At 35.3% G+C, this 17,233-nt stretch overlaps 1 protein-coding gene across 4 annotated transcripts in view; it reads left to right on the top strand.

Annotated features, from left to right (window-relative positions):
• Positions 1-17,233, top strand: part of LOC144478441 (multiple PDZ domain protein) — a 186,037-nt gene that overhangs the window by 69,063 nt on the left and 99,741 nt on the right. For all 4 annotated transcript variants that reach the window (XM_078196316.1, XM_078196315.1, XM_078196313.1 and 1 more), the window contains 2 exons: positions 13,532-13,666; positions 15,680-15,838. In XM_078196316.1, coding sequence (XP_078052442.1) covers positions 13,532-13,666; positions 15,680-15,838 — 294 coding nt within the window. The remainder of the gene's footprint in view (positions 1-13,531; positions 13,667-15,679; positions 15,839-17,233) is intronic.

The raw sequence follows: 17,233 nt of genomic DNA, 5'->3' as shown, positions 1-17,233 counted from the left end.
ATCGTATTTGCTATCGCACGAATATTTTTGTTACATGCGCATAGGAATGAAAAAAGGTGAGTTCCCTGACAAATACGAGCCGCGTTGAATTGTAAAAAGTCGAGCCGAGAAAGCGACGGAAAATATTGGAGAAAATGTCGAGAGACTGAACATGATAAATGTGCTCATAATTATGGTAGTGGTCTAAGTCAAAATTTAAAAAAAAAATGAGTTTATCAGTTATTTTACACCACGTTATTTTAAACTAAATTTATTCGATGTAATTTTTACGATATCGTCAAAAATGAACCTTTAGATGATGGTTGTAATTTCAACATTATATGGAATTCATTTAGCGTTAATTATGAAAGTGGTATAAGTCAAAAATTTAAAGAAATTATACATACATAACTTGAAAATTTCATATTCATAATAAATTTCCATTAATCAAGACTAATAAAATTCTAGATAAAAAAATCGCATAATGTAAAAACATATTTTAATTTCTGCAAATGCAATTCATTAAATATGTTGAAACGAGAAATGACTTAGATCACTTTCATAATTATGGGCACGAATGTGTCGAGTTCGTTAAAATAATACGAACTTTTCTCGAGTTCCCCGCGAAAAGTGTATTCCAAATGTGTACGTTCGTAGTAGAATAGCGTGGCAGATAGCATATGACGCGTGAATACGGTACGGAAGTATCCGTTGCAACGGTGGTGGTATTAATTGATCCCGTCGCTGGGACCTAGAACTCGTAAATCAATTAATACCACTCGAATCACTTATCTATTTTCATTAGCGGCCCGTATTAATCAATTGACGGATAGAGGGGCTCGCGAGTTGATCGGCGGCATGTAGATATAAATGTAATTAAATTATGATTTCAACGCTCTTAATTGATTTATGTGTACCTGGAGCTAACGTACACATATACACGCGCACAGAACGCGAAAGAGGCGGAGAGAGAAAAGGTTACAATGTCATCGTTTGCGTGGTATAAAAAGCTGCTCGCAGAAAGGGGTGATAAAATAGAAGCATGGGGTCGAAGCTGATTCACCTTAAAATCGCGTGCGGCGTTTTAGAACAATATCAAATATGACTAATTTCGTGACAGTCTTTTCCTCGTTCTATCTTTCTCTTCCTCTTTCTCTCTCTCTTTTTCTCTTCCCCTTTTTCTGCCTCTTTCTCTCTTTTGATAATAATGTTTTATTAAATTACTAAACACACTATTAAACACTAATAACTCAAATTTACACACACAATATTTCCACACAGTAATTTGATAGAGCTATAAATTTCGAATTGCCTTTCACGTCTCGCACGTCCTTCAATTATTCGATGAATCGATTCTCACTCCTCTCGCATCATTCGATTATTCAACTATACCAACTTATAGTAAAAATAACCCTATACTCCACAACCCCTTGTCTCTTTTGAACGATACTGCTAATAATCGTACACGTGACAATTTATTCGATATAAATGATTCATACTCGTACACTTTAAGTAACAAAAATAATTTATATTCACACGCTTTAAGTGGTAAAAACAATTCATATTCACACACTTTAATTAGTAAAAATAATTCATATTGACACACTTTAATTAGTAAAAGTAATTTATATTCACACACTTTAAGTAGTAACAGTAATTCATAGTCAGACACTTTACGTGGTAAAAGTAATTCGTATTCACACACTTTAAGTAGTAAAAATAATTCATATTCACACACTCTAAGTGGTAAAAATAATTCACACTCACACATTTTATGTAATAACAACAATTTCACATCTACTCACTATCTCCTGCGCTGGGAAATAATAATTTCATTATTCTGTTAACTGACCGCTTTCGAGAAATGTGTAATCAATTGGAAGTTACAATATATTCAATGCTAAAGTAATTATATGCTACCATAATACTTACGTTTATAATTAGTATAATGGATTGCAGATCTTTACGCAAGATTAACATTTTATACAATTCGAATGTATTTGTTCAGGACAAGGATTATTTTAAGTATTTTCCTCAGAAAATTAAAATACGTATCGTCGTCGCAATGTTATCGATAGATGGCTGATTTTTATGCAAAATAATAATTATCCGCATCTGCTATAACCATCCGATAGCAACTTAAAACTTTCTTTTCTTAATGTTAGTATAACGAAAGTAACAATTTAACCCCTTGCACTATAATAACGAGTCAGACTCGTGTTACAGATTTCATGCGGGATGTAATAAATATTATTATTCATTTCCATTATATCGAAATATAAAGTAAATTCTTCTCATATCAAAGTCTAGAAAAGAAAGCGCATAAAGATAATAAACGAAACAAAAATTGCCTGGCCCAATTAGGGAAAATATTACGGATAAATAAATGCTAATCAACGCAGCTTGAAAGGAATAGCAGTCCAAGGGGTTAATAGTCGTCAATTCTTGTATCATTCCTCTTATTTCAAACGGCATAAAATTCACATTCTACTCATTACACATTACTCTATTAATATATTTACTCTACGCATTGTTTTCTGTTTGCTCAGCAATTCGCATAAATTATCTGTTCGATGGTAAATCTCGTGAAAAGTAATAAAATCGATGACGAAGCAGAAGCCGCGAGCAATATTCAGGCAAATAACCAAAGAATCTGGTAGAGCACCACGTGTGTGCCCGACAACGATTTAATTTCAATTATTGGATGGCAGAACGCGTGTAAGAACATTTCATTTCGCATTTTGCTTTTACGCTTACTCGAGCAAACATCTTTTTGATTGTGCAACATTTCGATATCGGTAATAGCCGCGTCGATTCCCGGTGCGCATCTCCGAGCATCATCCAATTCCGGTTAAAGTGGAAATAAACAGGATTCCGTGATCGATAGACGACAAATAGCTGCCGCCGATACTTCTAGCGAGTCGAATCCAACATGCAATGGACGGATGCGTCATAAAAATCACGTTCAGCAACGCGCGTCCACTTCTAATGAACCGTGCGCTGTAGCAGAGCATTATGTTCTCTATCTGTAGCACTGTGTTTGCAGTAACTTGTGCAATTAAAATGTCATTTCGTGTATATCCATTATATGAACTACTAATAATTATTGTATTTTTGATCGATTTATGAAAATATTAGAGATATTATAGTAAACGTTTGATTATGTTAAATTTCTATACGGAATAGAAATAAATAAAATTCAGCTCCCACTGGTCCTTTAGAACAATTTTGACATATATTATAAGTAACAAAATAGAAGTAAACTCGGATGCTATTTTAAAAACTGTGTCATCGATGTTTTCACTTGATATGAACTAGAATAAAAAGAATATCAAAAAGTGAACGTTTAAGAACAAAACAAGCTGTTTGAACTATCGTTGCACTCTCCGATAATAAAGTTCAGATGAAACGAGTCGACACTAGAAAAATTAGTCTCCAAATCATTCAGGTTATTTAGCACGGTTTTAAAAACTGAGAACGTTAATCTATTATATCTTCCTAAGCGATCTCATATAAATATAATAAAAGTTTCTATCTAAACTTTAATGTGATAAAATTTCTTTCTGTTAAGATTCACAAACTGTGAGAATGTCTAAAAATGTTTTATAAATTCAGACTAGCTCCAACAAGTCCTTCGGAATAAAATTGACATATATTAGAGATAACAAAACAGAAAAGAACTCGGATGATATTTTAAAAACTGTGTTATCGATGTTTTTACTCAATACGAAGTAGAATAAAAAGTGAACGTTTAAGGACAAAACAAACTGTTTAAACTTTCGTTGCACTTTCAGATATTAATGTTAAGAAGAAATAAGTTGAGAAGAAAGAAGTTAAAATTTAATATAATAAAATTTCTATCTAAAATTTAATATAATAAAATTTCTATCTAAAATTTCATATAATAAAATTTCTATATAAAATTTAATATAATAAAATTTCTATATAAAATTTCATATAATAAAATTTCTATTTAAAATTTAATATAATAAAATTTCTTTCTGTTAAGATTCACAAACTGTGAGAATCTTTAAAAATGTATACGATGCAAGAGAATTTAATGTTACAATTTCAGTTCGACGAAACAAAATACTTAAATCGCAGGAAATCGTTCAGGTTGTTGAGACAGCAGTCAAAGTGTCGAAGAGCATTTAATCTGTTCCGAGAAAGTCGCCGTCGACTCGACCACAGATGGAAGAATCCAGTTCCACGAGAATCCAATTTCGAAATACACTTAATGGATCCTCAAAGAACTTTCCTTCGTCGTCCGTTCGTTTCGTTTCGTTTCCGATCAGGTTGTACCGATGATATCTTTAATACCCGCTAATGCACCACTGAGTCATCCTATTCCGGTGAAAATCGAAATGCACAGTGTTTCCGGGACGTCGAACATGGGGAAGAAAAGTCTCTCCCGCTAATGATACCTTGATCGTCAGCGCTATCGACGACGACGACGACGGGCGACGCCGGTTTGGCAAACACGCTCTTGTAATGTTCCATCTATCTCGGGTTTCGTCGGTGAAAGGTTGCCTCTCTCGACATGGAAGAGGCATCGTTCCGCACGGCTCCTTTGTACCTCCTTTGTGTCCCCTTCAAAATCGAGGGTGCTCTCCTCCGTCCGGTAAGGCAAGAAAGATTTGCGGCGTGTCGCGCGATAGAATCTCGATCGATCGTAGTTATAATTGCCCCCATTTGGATACACCCTGCCGCGTGTTTTTCGCCATCGGACCTCTTCCATCAAAACTCCTTCCGCCCTCCTCTCGTCTTCTTGTTCGTACCACGACGCTAAAAACTCGAACCGCGACGCAAATAGCGTTATTGGCGAGAAATTGCCGACACTTTGTGGCGACTGCTGAAATTTCTCCTTCGATTTAACATTTTCTCTACGATTCAACGATCTTGTTTTCATAGCAGAGCCTATTTTAGCTTATTATAAATTTCCTATTTTCGCGAGGTTATTAGATTTATGGGGCTGAACTCTAAAGTCTTCAAAGGGTTGTTGAATTATAATTAGATCGCGGATCTTTAAGCGAGGTAAAAAGTGTCCGCGTTTCTAGCAAGACGCGAGGAATACCTCGAGATTTGCAGCTATTTTTAAACCTTCGCCCCCGAGCAGCGTCATTAAAATTGTCATACGTTTCAAAATTATTTTTATAGATATCGCGAAATCTTGGATTTAAAAAATTGTTGAAAGTGTAACTGTTATGCAAGTCACGAAACTGAATTTCATATGCATAAAATTACACAGCGTAGGATTAGTTACATGCGTCGAATTACATTTCTGCTAACGAAAAAGTTACTTCAAACCACATCAGGGAGTACCATAATTCTGGGGCACCCTGAAAAAGAAGAACCACGTTTTCATTTCATTTTTGTTCCTTACGATTGACTTAGAGTACTTTAATTTAGTTTAATTATCGTATTTAATTATCACGATATAATATAATTTATTTATTTTTATATTCGATATTTAGTTTTATATTCGTATATTTACAGCTTGTAAATCGTGCATACTTTAATTTCGAAATATATTTCACCTGAATTTATATTCCACTAACAAAAGGCGTTAATTAAAATGTTTTAGTAACCGAGCACTTTAAACGTTGCATCTGAAACAACGTCGCGCCCGGTGATCCTGTAATTATTTCAATCATGCTCTCTGTTTCTGACTCAGAACTGTAGGATCATGAATAATGACAGTAGTCTACTCTATAAGCTATACGTTTCACTTGTCTGCCCGGAGAACACGGTATTTCACTTCACTAACCGAATCCATCTGCTGCGCACGTATCGCGGTCTGATCATGCACGGGTCTGTTCCACTGTTTCAACTGAAAAACACTTTCGAAGCCAACGCGTCTTGTTCGCAAACAATTTTTATTATTTTCATCCGATCGTGCTACTGAATGATTGAATAATACGAAATAAAAATAAATTCTACACATGCTTTTTTAATTCTTAATTAATTTCTTGGGGAATGTAATTAATGGATATATTTTCGATATTCTGTGGTTATAACATAATATTATGATTCTATATTGTGTTACTCTTACATTAAAATGTTATCAATAGTTTTTTCGAGTTATGATAATTAATTTTTCACTGGAATAAAAGATTCAATAAGTTTGCGGGACATTAAACATAGCCATTTTAATTGTTAAACGATATTTTATAAACTACAAAAAGGTAAACGAAAGAGATTCAATATGAGGAAATTATGACATTTGAATGTTTTACTTTAATCCATTTATAATCCATTACTTTAATACATTTTATTTACCGTTCTACTCGCACCAATATACGCGTCTCTTTGATCTATCTTGGGTGGTATGTCGTTCATAGAACAACCTTGTTCTACTTTATTTAATAGATATGGTTTCCCATATTATTATGTCTGTTCACGTAGACCGCCTGTTCCACCTGTCTGACCGCAGTCGATCTTTACGACAGAAACTACTTAAATTATTTACACAAAGCAGAATACGCTTATTCCACTTGTCTGATCATGAAACGTCCAAACTCGCTTCGTTCAAACAATTACCGTTCCATCTACTGATTTGTCCGACCATAAGCTTGTCTTTCGGTTAAGCTCGTTCGCTTAATGTTTGCCTCTAAAAGCGTGTCAGGTCGCAGACCCCTTTTTCTCGTGGTCTGCAAATAGATTGTTTTTTTTTGCCATTTAAACTTCCACTATATTCTACGTTTGAATTTTGTATGTTTTCTTTGTGTCGTGTGTTTCGACCAAACACCGTGCTTTTCTTTGGGTTTTGTATGATTAAAGGCAGACCTTGTACCGCCTATATATGGGTTGAATTTTATATTCCCTCTCCACTTGGTCTGCACATAGACAGACCTTCTCCACTTGTAGTCCGGCCATATTCTCGTATCCCGGTTTGCGTGCTTTCTTTGTCCCACAGCCTGCAACTAAACACTGTACTTTCCGGGTTGTCTGATTAGAGGTGGACTTGCTTCACTTGTCCGTATATAGAGTGGGATAAATAGACAGTGGATTTCTACGAAAAAGAAAAATTGATCGCATTAATTACAAAACACAAGAGTTACGTAGAAATCGATTTCGTTCTTTAATTCTTTCTACGGGATGAAAATGGTTGAACAATGTTTCTTTTCTAATTCTTTTAACGTTTTTACTATTTACGTTTTTACAGTGTATACTACAAAAGGAAATACTATGCTATACTATATTTATTTTCAAAATAAGATTGCTATGATAGCTACCATATATTTTATATTAAATATTTTTAATTTAGTAGAACGATTAAAGTGGATATGTTTTTAATAAAAAATTAACACTAGTTAGACTTCTGACAGAAATTTAAATCGTAATTAATCAGAATGAAAATAATTATAATAATATTTTATTTAAAATTTAGTTACAACGAATCTCTATTATAAATTTTGACTATAATAAATTTTCAATAAAAACTTGGAAAATTTCAATTGTAATACGTCTCTTATAGAAAACTAGATTAATTTAGGATAAATGATGACAATAAAATATGCATAGAAATATTTTTGTTTTAAAAATTAAGAGAAATTTTAATAATTTCAATCTTGCAATCTACGGCAATTCATGCAATTTTAAACCTCGGTACGTTTGGGATTAATTCCGAAGCTCGATAGCAAAAAGCAAAACTAGAATTGTTTAATTAACGGGAGAAATTAAACGTTCCCGAGACAGAACGTCCTAGCAGGTCTTGTTACAGGTGAATTCATGACGCAATTTTCTACCGTAGAACTGTTTGTTTTTCCGTTCGTAATGGCGACGACATCAACGCGAAAAGCACGCAGTCTAATACATACGTAAACAACTGAAGCTAGCGCACTTGGTGCGCGGGAGTCGCCGCGCATTTACTTATAATTTACGTTTGGGATTTACACTTGAAACACAATTACACGGTGAACTATCTTATTATCCCACCTATGCTCGACTTCATCAGAAACGGTATTGTTGGCGCACAATCACGTGACCGGGGTAACTCGAAACTCTTCGCGCGGCCACGTCCGCCGCGGCGCGACGCCCGCGAGTTTACCGTTCCCCGCGCGTTTTGCCAGCTCGGTAACGTTTTCTTCGGGCGAAACAGGGCCGAATAAATTCGTTAGAAAGTTGCTCCACCGTCGTCGCACACAAGTTACGATCGAATTACCTCCCGAAGCGAGCTTAATCGCATCAAATTTCCCGTTGCTTATTTTACCGAGGCCTTGTTTACCAAAGGGGTGGGGGGGGGGGGGCGCACTATGACTGGGTATCGCGGCTAGAGTTATGCGAGATCTTACTTTGAGAAGTTTCCTTTGTTTCGGACCGCTAGCGCGAACGCCGCTTCGATGCTCAAATTCTTAGACTTTCAATTCAATTGGATTTTCATTGTATTTCAATAGTTTTCAAATGTTCCCAAGCAGATATTTCAGCTCACAAGTTTTTAATTTTCGAAAATTTGGATTTTTAGATTACCTAATTTTACGTACTCGAGCTTTCCATTTCGTATATTGAGGCTCTTGATATCTGAATAATTGAAATTCTGCAAATTCTCAATTTTGAGATTTTCTAATATTTGAGGTTTTATATCTTCGAACTTTGAGCCCTTAAGTGTTTCGGTAGTTATGTTATTAGATTTTCGATGACCGGATATTTGAGTTAACGAGTTCTTAATTTTCAACATATTGGATTTTTATTAGATCATAAATTCGTAAGTTTGTGTAATCGGATTCATAGATTTCACTCGGATTTCTAATATTTTGCAGATCTAGATCTTCAAATTCTTCAATATTCAAAATACTGAATTTCTTCAACTTTCAAAGTGGCCAATTGTTAAACTCTTGATTTTCTCATAGAGTAGATTTCACTCAAAATTAAAAATGGATTACCTTTAAAATGGCAGCAAATTATAGAAGAAAACGGTGCATATTTGACCTATAAATCGGACAATTGGAAACATGTTAAATAAACTCTTGAAGTTCACGTAAAAATAATGGATTTCTTTCTCTCCAACCTAATGTGAATATTATTAATTTCTTCACCATCGAATTAAAAATAAATTCTTCTCTTCTCAAAGTCTAGAAAGAAAAGTCCATAAAAACAATAAAATAAACAAAAATTGTCTGGTCCTATTTCTAAAAATATTAAGAAAAATAATTACTGATCAACGCAGCGCGAAAAGTGTCGTAATGCAAGGGGGTTAACCGCGGAATCAGGATGTTTGACGGCCCTCGTCGTAATCAAACGTTCGTCGGCCCGCCGACGGACTCGGAGATCCGACGGACGCTGAAAATCGATGGAAAAGGAATTTATCCGGTCGTCGTTCTCCGAACGGGAATAAGGGAGAAGAAGCAATAAGCCGGGGGCGGATATTTCATTTTTTTTCCTCGGCCGATAATGAGAAGCCGGTTCCCGGCAACCGCATAAGAAATCGGAGTCGTCAATAAGCGCAGGGGGGCCCCTCCCCCGCATTTTCCCGCGTGTATTTTCGCGTTCGCCGCTGACCGATTATTCGATTCACGTCCTCCATTGTCGTTTCGTTAACGATTCGGATGACGGCCCATTATTAACGAGACCAACGTGACGCGGCACGAATCCGCGCCGCGGATTTTAACGACCTATGCGAAATTGTTCATTCCCGTCAATCGAACGACCCGCGTGTTTTCATTCCGCTGTTGCGGAATCATGAATCCCGTGGTCGACTGCTAAACAATTCATGGTGTTGATCTCGTCGTAGCCGCGCTGATTCGGCACCGGAATAGTGCTCGAGTTGCAACCTGGAATTAGGCTATTCTTCTGATACGTGTTTTGGGCTTCTCGTCGAGTTTTTGATCAGGATGAAATTAAATACTTGCTATAGTATTCTAACAGGAACGATCGAAAATAGAGAAAATAATTTTCGTAGAGAATCGGAACAAATATTAAATTGTCATGTCTAGAGAATGGATTATTATGGAATAAAAATTGTCACCTCGATTGCATTAAATGGAAGTCGAAGAAAATGTATTTTCTTCCTAAATCAATTTATTAAGTTGAAAATGAAGTAATAGTATTTTGAAGATCGTCAATTATTAAAATATTTTTCATGGAGAATCGGATCAAATATTAAATTGTCATGTCTACAGAATGGATCTTTATGGAATATAAAAATTGTTACCTCAATTGCATTAAATGGAAGTCGAATAAAAATGTATGAAGTTGAAAAGAATGTATTTTCTTTCTAGATCAATTTAGTTAGTTAAAAAGAAAGTAATAGTATTTTGAAGATTTTCAATTACTGTCATTCCTTTATAGTTTAGCTATTTCATTACTTTTCTCATAAATACGTAAAATATGTCTAGAACCATATTTTATGGAAAAATGAAAGAATACTTGTTTTTCACAGATTTGCATAGGTTATATCAATTTTATATAAACTCGCACGCGCCTGATAATAATATCACAACATGGAAGCAAAAATCAGACTCGATTATTTATTCAAGATAAAATTCAAATATAAATTTCCTTTAAAAATAAGTGCAGCACAAAGTTCACGTTCTATCATTTATGTTTAAAATCATGTTCAGACTGACGTTTTGATTTTCATCGAAGCTCTCTTCCTCATAATAATGTTCGAAGTCCCGTTCATGGTCGTAAAATGCAAACAAAGCTTAAAAACGATAAAAAACATAATAATACGGCCGAGTGTGTTCCATCGACCCGTGCATTCGAACATTTTCCAGAGATTTTTATACGCTTCGAACGCGTGTATATAAAACTCTGGGTATCGGTTGCTGTTTTATCGCCGATGAAATCCGACGATATTTTTGTTTTCCACTGAAATCGTTGTAGCGTTCGTTTCGCAGATACTTGGGTCGGTTGTTTAAATAATCCGTCGGTCTAATACCGGAACAGCCCGGCCAATAATGGCGACGCCGAGCCCGGTTCCTATTATCGAGAACGAAATTCAAGATTACCTCGAGCTAAGATTTTCAATAATTGATTCGCCCCGGTGAAAAGGTCTTGATAAAGTAGGTTAAATCTCGTTTTCCGCCTGTGCATTGACAAACAAATGTTGTTTAGTAATGGGCAAATCCGGTGGAAATAAAAACCTATGTCGCTCTGTTCTATTTGATCGCAAACATTTTCATTCTGTTTCATTTCTAATATTTTTTTCTTTATAATATACACATTATCGACTTCTTTTCTATTGTTTAAGTTTATTGTTAACAAACGATACAAAGACAGAGTGATTTAATTAATCAAACGAAAACTAGTTATTATAGTTAGAATTTGTCAAAGGAAATATTAGTTTTATTATTTTGTATTTCACAAATCCTAATAATATTCAGTTTTAACTATACAGGGCGAGTTATTTAACTCTTTCATTTAAATCTTTAAATACTTAACTCTTTCATGTATATCACTCGCATTGCTTAACACTTTATCGACGAGTCATTCGGCTCTAAACATTTTTATATTTTTATAACGTTAGCGTTAAACAATATTTATTTTCTCCATTTTATTCATCGCGAAAGGTATCTAATATCTTAAATATTATATAGTAATATCTCAATAATAGATAGCAAATTATTAATTGCTATAACAATTGGTTCACAGGCTATCGATTATGTGAAAAAGCCTAAGCTACGATTTACTGTAGGTTAGTAAAGCATTAATCATGCTTGCATTTATTCTAGTGGACATTTCTTTGAACGCTCTTTGCATTAAATATTATAATATTTTTAATATTAAAGTATTAAAAATTATAATATTTTTAATATTAAAGTATTAAAATCTATAATATTTTTAATATTAAAGTATTAAAATCTATAATATTTTTAATATTGAAGTGTTAAAATTTATAATATTTTTAATATTAAAGTGTTAAAATTTATAATATTTTTAATATTAAAGTATTAAAATCTATAATATTTTCAATGCAAAGAATTTATTATAAAATGTTCAAATTAAAGTTCGACAGATACAATTCTCCATAAATCTGTCCGACTGCATACTGCGAAGTGAAACACGTTATAATTCACGCAGATTGAGAGGTAAGCGCGGCGAGTTTTCCTTTATCCGGCCGCTTCGTTAAATATTCTGAAGAACGCAACGAAGAAAACCACGGCGTGACATGATTCCTTCCACGCTTACCTCTCGTCCTTTCCCCCTATTTTTCTTCCGTACGTTTTAACGAGAACTATTGACCCATATCCCTCTCTTTATTTCTCTCTCTCTCTCTCTCTCTTGCTCTCGCTCTCTTTCCGCCGCCGCAATCGACCAAGTTCTTACCACTCCACGAGCCCCCGGCCGATAATTAAAAAACTTCCCGCAGTCAATTACGATGTTTACACGGTTGCGAGATATTTTATCGGGAACAGAGAGAGATAGAGAGAGAGAGAGAGAGAGGGAGAGTGAGTGAGTGGGAACGCCGGATTCCTTCCGCAAATATTTTCCGTTGCGACTCTTTAGGAAGCTACCGGCCGCGCACGTGAAGCAGCGGCACCGGAAACTGGAACACAGACTCTCTGCCTTTCATTTCCAGCTGAAATTGGAGAGAATTGACAGGGGCTCGGTGAATAAGCGAAGTCACGCTGCGTGAATTCTGGAACGCGAAGTACACGTTATCGCGTTTCCGAAATTCACGTGCTCTCTCTTTCTCTCTCTCTCGCTCCCTCTCTCGTGAACGTTTCTGTTCGTGTCATTTCGCTTTTATAATGATGCCAACGAGGCGGCGGTGTTACGGTGATAGCAGGTGGTAAAAATTGCGCAATAAAGATGCTGTGAAAAAGACGATTTTATTTCTAAAAAAAGAAGTTGTTAGAAGACTTTAGAACTGTTTTAGGTTTGATGGTACTATTTTTTAGGTCAATAATTACTTAATTAATACGTGGCTCTAATAAGTCTTTCCCTATATACGTGTATTCATATACGTAATTTTTTACATTTTGGAAAGCGTATTTTCTTTGTCATATTTTTTAATTGTTGCATTTCTATGGAAGAACATCGTAGCAGTATTCTTTTCTAACCTGCCTTAATTTTTATATAACTACATTTATTTAGAGAGTATAAAGTATATATCTCAATTATATATACAATATATATATGTCTCAATTTTTCAAATCAAAAATTATTGTCAGCAAATTAATTTATCGTTATATATATATTGGTGCCGATAATAATGGTAAAAATTCTCATTTTCTTACGCCATTTTACAGGAATTAAAATTAATATTAAACGTACCGAGCATTAAAATCGAGTTCTTATAAACGTTATAAAATTGATTTAGGCTTCATGCATCTGTTTGAATAAAGATATTTAGTCAATGATTTCTCTCTAAAACAACGTTGTAGTTTCAACAATTATTCAGAGGTAGAAAAATGGAAAATTTCTTTGGTCAATTAAAAAAGATCGTTCATCATAAATGTAAAATAAATACCCCACGCGGTCTGTTCAACTTGCACGTCCCCATGCATTTTAAAACTCTGCACACCCCATAAACTATATAAAAACGTAGTCACCAGTATATCCAACTGCTGTGAATCATATTGAAATTCCTCGTTTCGATTTGTTGCAGCTGAACACGGAATGGGCGCAAGTTGAAGTTATAAACCTGATCAACGATGGCAGCGGTCTTGGATTCGGAATTGTCGGCGGACGCAGCACCGGTGTTGTCGTCAAGACAATTCTCCCCGGCGGCGTCGCGGATCGGGTGAGTTCCTCTTTTTTTTTTCTCTCTGACAACTGGACGGCGATACAGATTTCATTTCTTTGCGAGACGTTCCGCCCGCGAGCACTTACACTTCGAAAAGAAACTGCAGCCGGCTACGCGGAAGCGTTCGCTCGGAACATCGAAGTTCACTCAATTTAACTTTATCGGTTTTCTAATAACCAGATGTAAATGGAGGAAAAGTTCGTCGTCGTCGTCGAGCGTTTTTTGTTGACCAACAAACTTCGCCTTAAGTTGGCCCCGGCCAGGTACTGCATGCAAATGTTGTGAAATAATGCATAGAATTAATTGAAACGACTTTGCTTGTGAGATGGATCGCTTCGCGAGCCGCTGTGTCTATTAATAGACAGCGGATTTTTATGCGAGAAATAAAAATTGTCTGATGGAAACTGTACGGTGATTTTATTTTGTATTAACCCCTTTGCCGTACTATTTTCTTCGTAGTTACAGGGACGAGCACTTTTTCTATTGTAATAATTTTTGTAAAAGGAAAAATATTTATCGTGTTTTTCTATATTTACTTGAATGGTTAAACAACGATGACAAGAGGACAGAATTTTATTTCGGCTTGAAGGAACGGAATAACATTTATATTTAACAAGATATTAATAGTGATCTGTATGACCAGCCAAACACGTCAAAATACGGCAAGGGGTTAATTCGGTAGACTGAATGTAATACATTGGCATTTTTTAATTCTTCTGATCTGTATATTACTTTAAATTGCAACTACTCTGTTTTTCCATGAGTGCATAAAATCCGCTGTTTAAGAATTAATGTAGATGTCATAGTTTGTTTGGAAGATCCTTTTATTTTGAAAGAAACTTCAGTAATCTAAGATTAAGAAATCTCTAATTAAGTAATCTAAAATTAGGTAATCTCTGATTAAGTAATATCTAATTAACACTTTATCGACCGATAGCCAATAAATCGACATTCACCCCCGATTGGTAGCCTGCGAATCGGCTGTCATAGTAATCAATAATTTTATACCTATTATTGATATTAATGCGTTAGACTGTACTACCGTAAGCTTCACTATTATTATGCAATTTTTCTAGGTATTAGATTTCCATAAAATGAATAAAATAAATAAAATCAAAATAGAAACGAATATTTAACATTGAGCTAAATTTTCACGACCGAATGACCGGTCGGTAAAGTGTTAAGTAATTTAAAATTAAGTAATCTCTGAATCCGTGATCTAAGATTAAGTAATTTCTGAATCAGTAATCTAAAATTAAATAATCTAAGATTAAGTAATCTCTGATTAAGTAATCTCTGAATCAGTAAGTAAAGAGATTCTATAAACATTCCAGTGCAAGTAAATAAAAATTTCTTCAGTGTTTTTTCCAGTAACACCAAGAACGAATTTTCTTAAAAATAGTGGAGTCATTAACTCTGAATCTTATAAACAGCATCAAATTAATTATATCAACCAATATCATCAAACAATTAAAACCGAGACATAAAATACGCTTTAACAAACCAAATCAATGCTCCGATCACTTATATGTATATACACTTATATGTATACATATAAACAATAAATTATTGGGCAACCGACGTAATTGCCACTTCACGCGACAATTCCCACCAACGAATACATACCGTGCGAACGAGATACTTTCGACGCCCGATCCCTCGCCGATCAGCCGGCCCTGGTATATCGCTTCATTGTTCGCGCGAACGCCGGTTCTCGCGCGAATCCCGCGTCCCGGTTCCATGAAATTAATGCAAAAGTCGTGGAGCTTCGTGTGAATTCGCGCGTGGACAGTCGACGATCGAGCCCGCGTTCCGCCGTGCGGGTGAAAACGATCAGGAAGAAAGAAAGGGTGAAACTGCGGATGGGGGGGACACGACGGAGCGAAGCGGGAACGAGAGCGAGAAAATAATCGACGCGGTGGAGGTCGCGCGCGCGCGAGCGAGCGCTCGGTAGGCCGCCGAGATCAATTCGCGGAATTAAACCTCGTTCGTTTGCAATTCGAATCGCAGGATAATCGGCTGCAGAGCGGGGACCATATATTGCAAATCGGCGATGTCAATCTGCGGGGGATGGGAAGTGAACAGGTTGCCGCGGTGCTGCGACAATCCGGCACACACGTGCGCCTTGTTGTCGCGCGACCCGTGGAGCCAACGTCGCCCGATTATCAGGTAGGTTCATCCATTTCTGTCAGTTCTACATTTTTTTTTTCTTTTTTTTTTTTCTTTTTGGTTGCGTGTACACCCAATTCATTTCACCGCCGGAGAGTGGAATTTGCCGGATAATGGATAGCGGTGTGCGCGGGCGCTCGGATTTTATGAGCCGAGGCGAGCGCGCCGTTTGAATTTTTCGAGTTAATCGATTGATGGAATACACGTAAGGTTTTCGTATTCTTGAAGACGAACTTTCGAATTGAATGTGAACAGATCTTCAATCTTTTAATTACTGGAAAATAATCGAGTTACAGGAACTGCTAAAATATTTTCATAGGTATTGTTTGCAGGGTTATCAGATATTATATGTAATACTGTGATTTAGTTAATCTGCTTTATTAACGTACGACGACATATTATATGATGTATAACATATATGGCATATTAGATGACGTATAACACATATGGCATATTAAATAACGTATAACACGTATGACGTATTATATGATGTATAATAAATGTCAGCATACTAAATGATAACCTATCGCATGACAACATATTTCAGAACTATTAAAAGCAGGTATTGTTTCAGTAAATAATTACCAAAATCTATTAAGTTAATTAATCTAAAGTATTACGAAAAAGAAAATATGTAATCTACATAAAAATTATCGTCTTATAGTTCAAACAATGAAGGTATACTTTCTGAATGAATAATTAATATTTAAAGTTCGTTGGTCCAATACTTTATTAACCATATCAAAATCAGGACGAGCTAGTCACGTCAGAAACAGACTATATTTTTGAGCAAATCGAAGTAAACAAATTTGTGCAGTATAATGAAACTATAATAAAAACATATTCAAAGTTTTAGGTTAATTAATGTATTAATTTGTAAAGTAAAAAAATAAGCCGATTTCCTTCATAAAATTGAGTTTTTGAATATTCTTTTATACTATATTTTGAGTGATGCTATTATTATTGATGAAATTAGTACCATCAGCTCTAAATCATGAATTTTTAAGAAGTGTTGAACGATCACTGATAAACAATACATTAAATGATTAATTGATGAGATTACAAGCAACTGAAGACAAATATTTTATTTCCTATTCCTCTATCAAGATTAGGTAAATATAAATAAATAAAGTTTTTCATCGTTACTACTTCAAATGTTCAATTTTCTTGGAATATACAAGAGAGAGAGAGAGAGAGAGAGAGACAGAGTGACGATCGCGTGTGAAAAATTGATAGAAAATGTACGATAAGTTCTGTCCGACCTCCATGCTATCACCACGAACATGTATATAAGGTCTGAAAAATTCACGTTACGAAGAGCAACCCCACTCTCGCGTGAAAATGTTGTAATGCTCCGTAAATCGTGAAACGTAATCCGCGAATTAACACCTACGC

Source organism: Augochlora pura, chromosome 2 (genome assembly GCF_028453695.1).
Source record: "Augochlora pura isolate Apur16 chromosome 2, APUR_v2.2.1, whole genome shotgun sequence".
NCBI lineage: Eukaryota > Metazoa > Arthropoda > Insecta > Hymenoptera > Halictidae > Augochlora > Augochlora pura.
The sequence above is the reverse complement of the archived record's forward strand: the minus strand, read 5'-3'. Positions and strand labels throughout refer to the sequence as shown.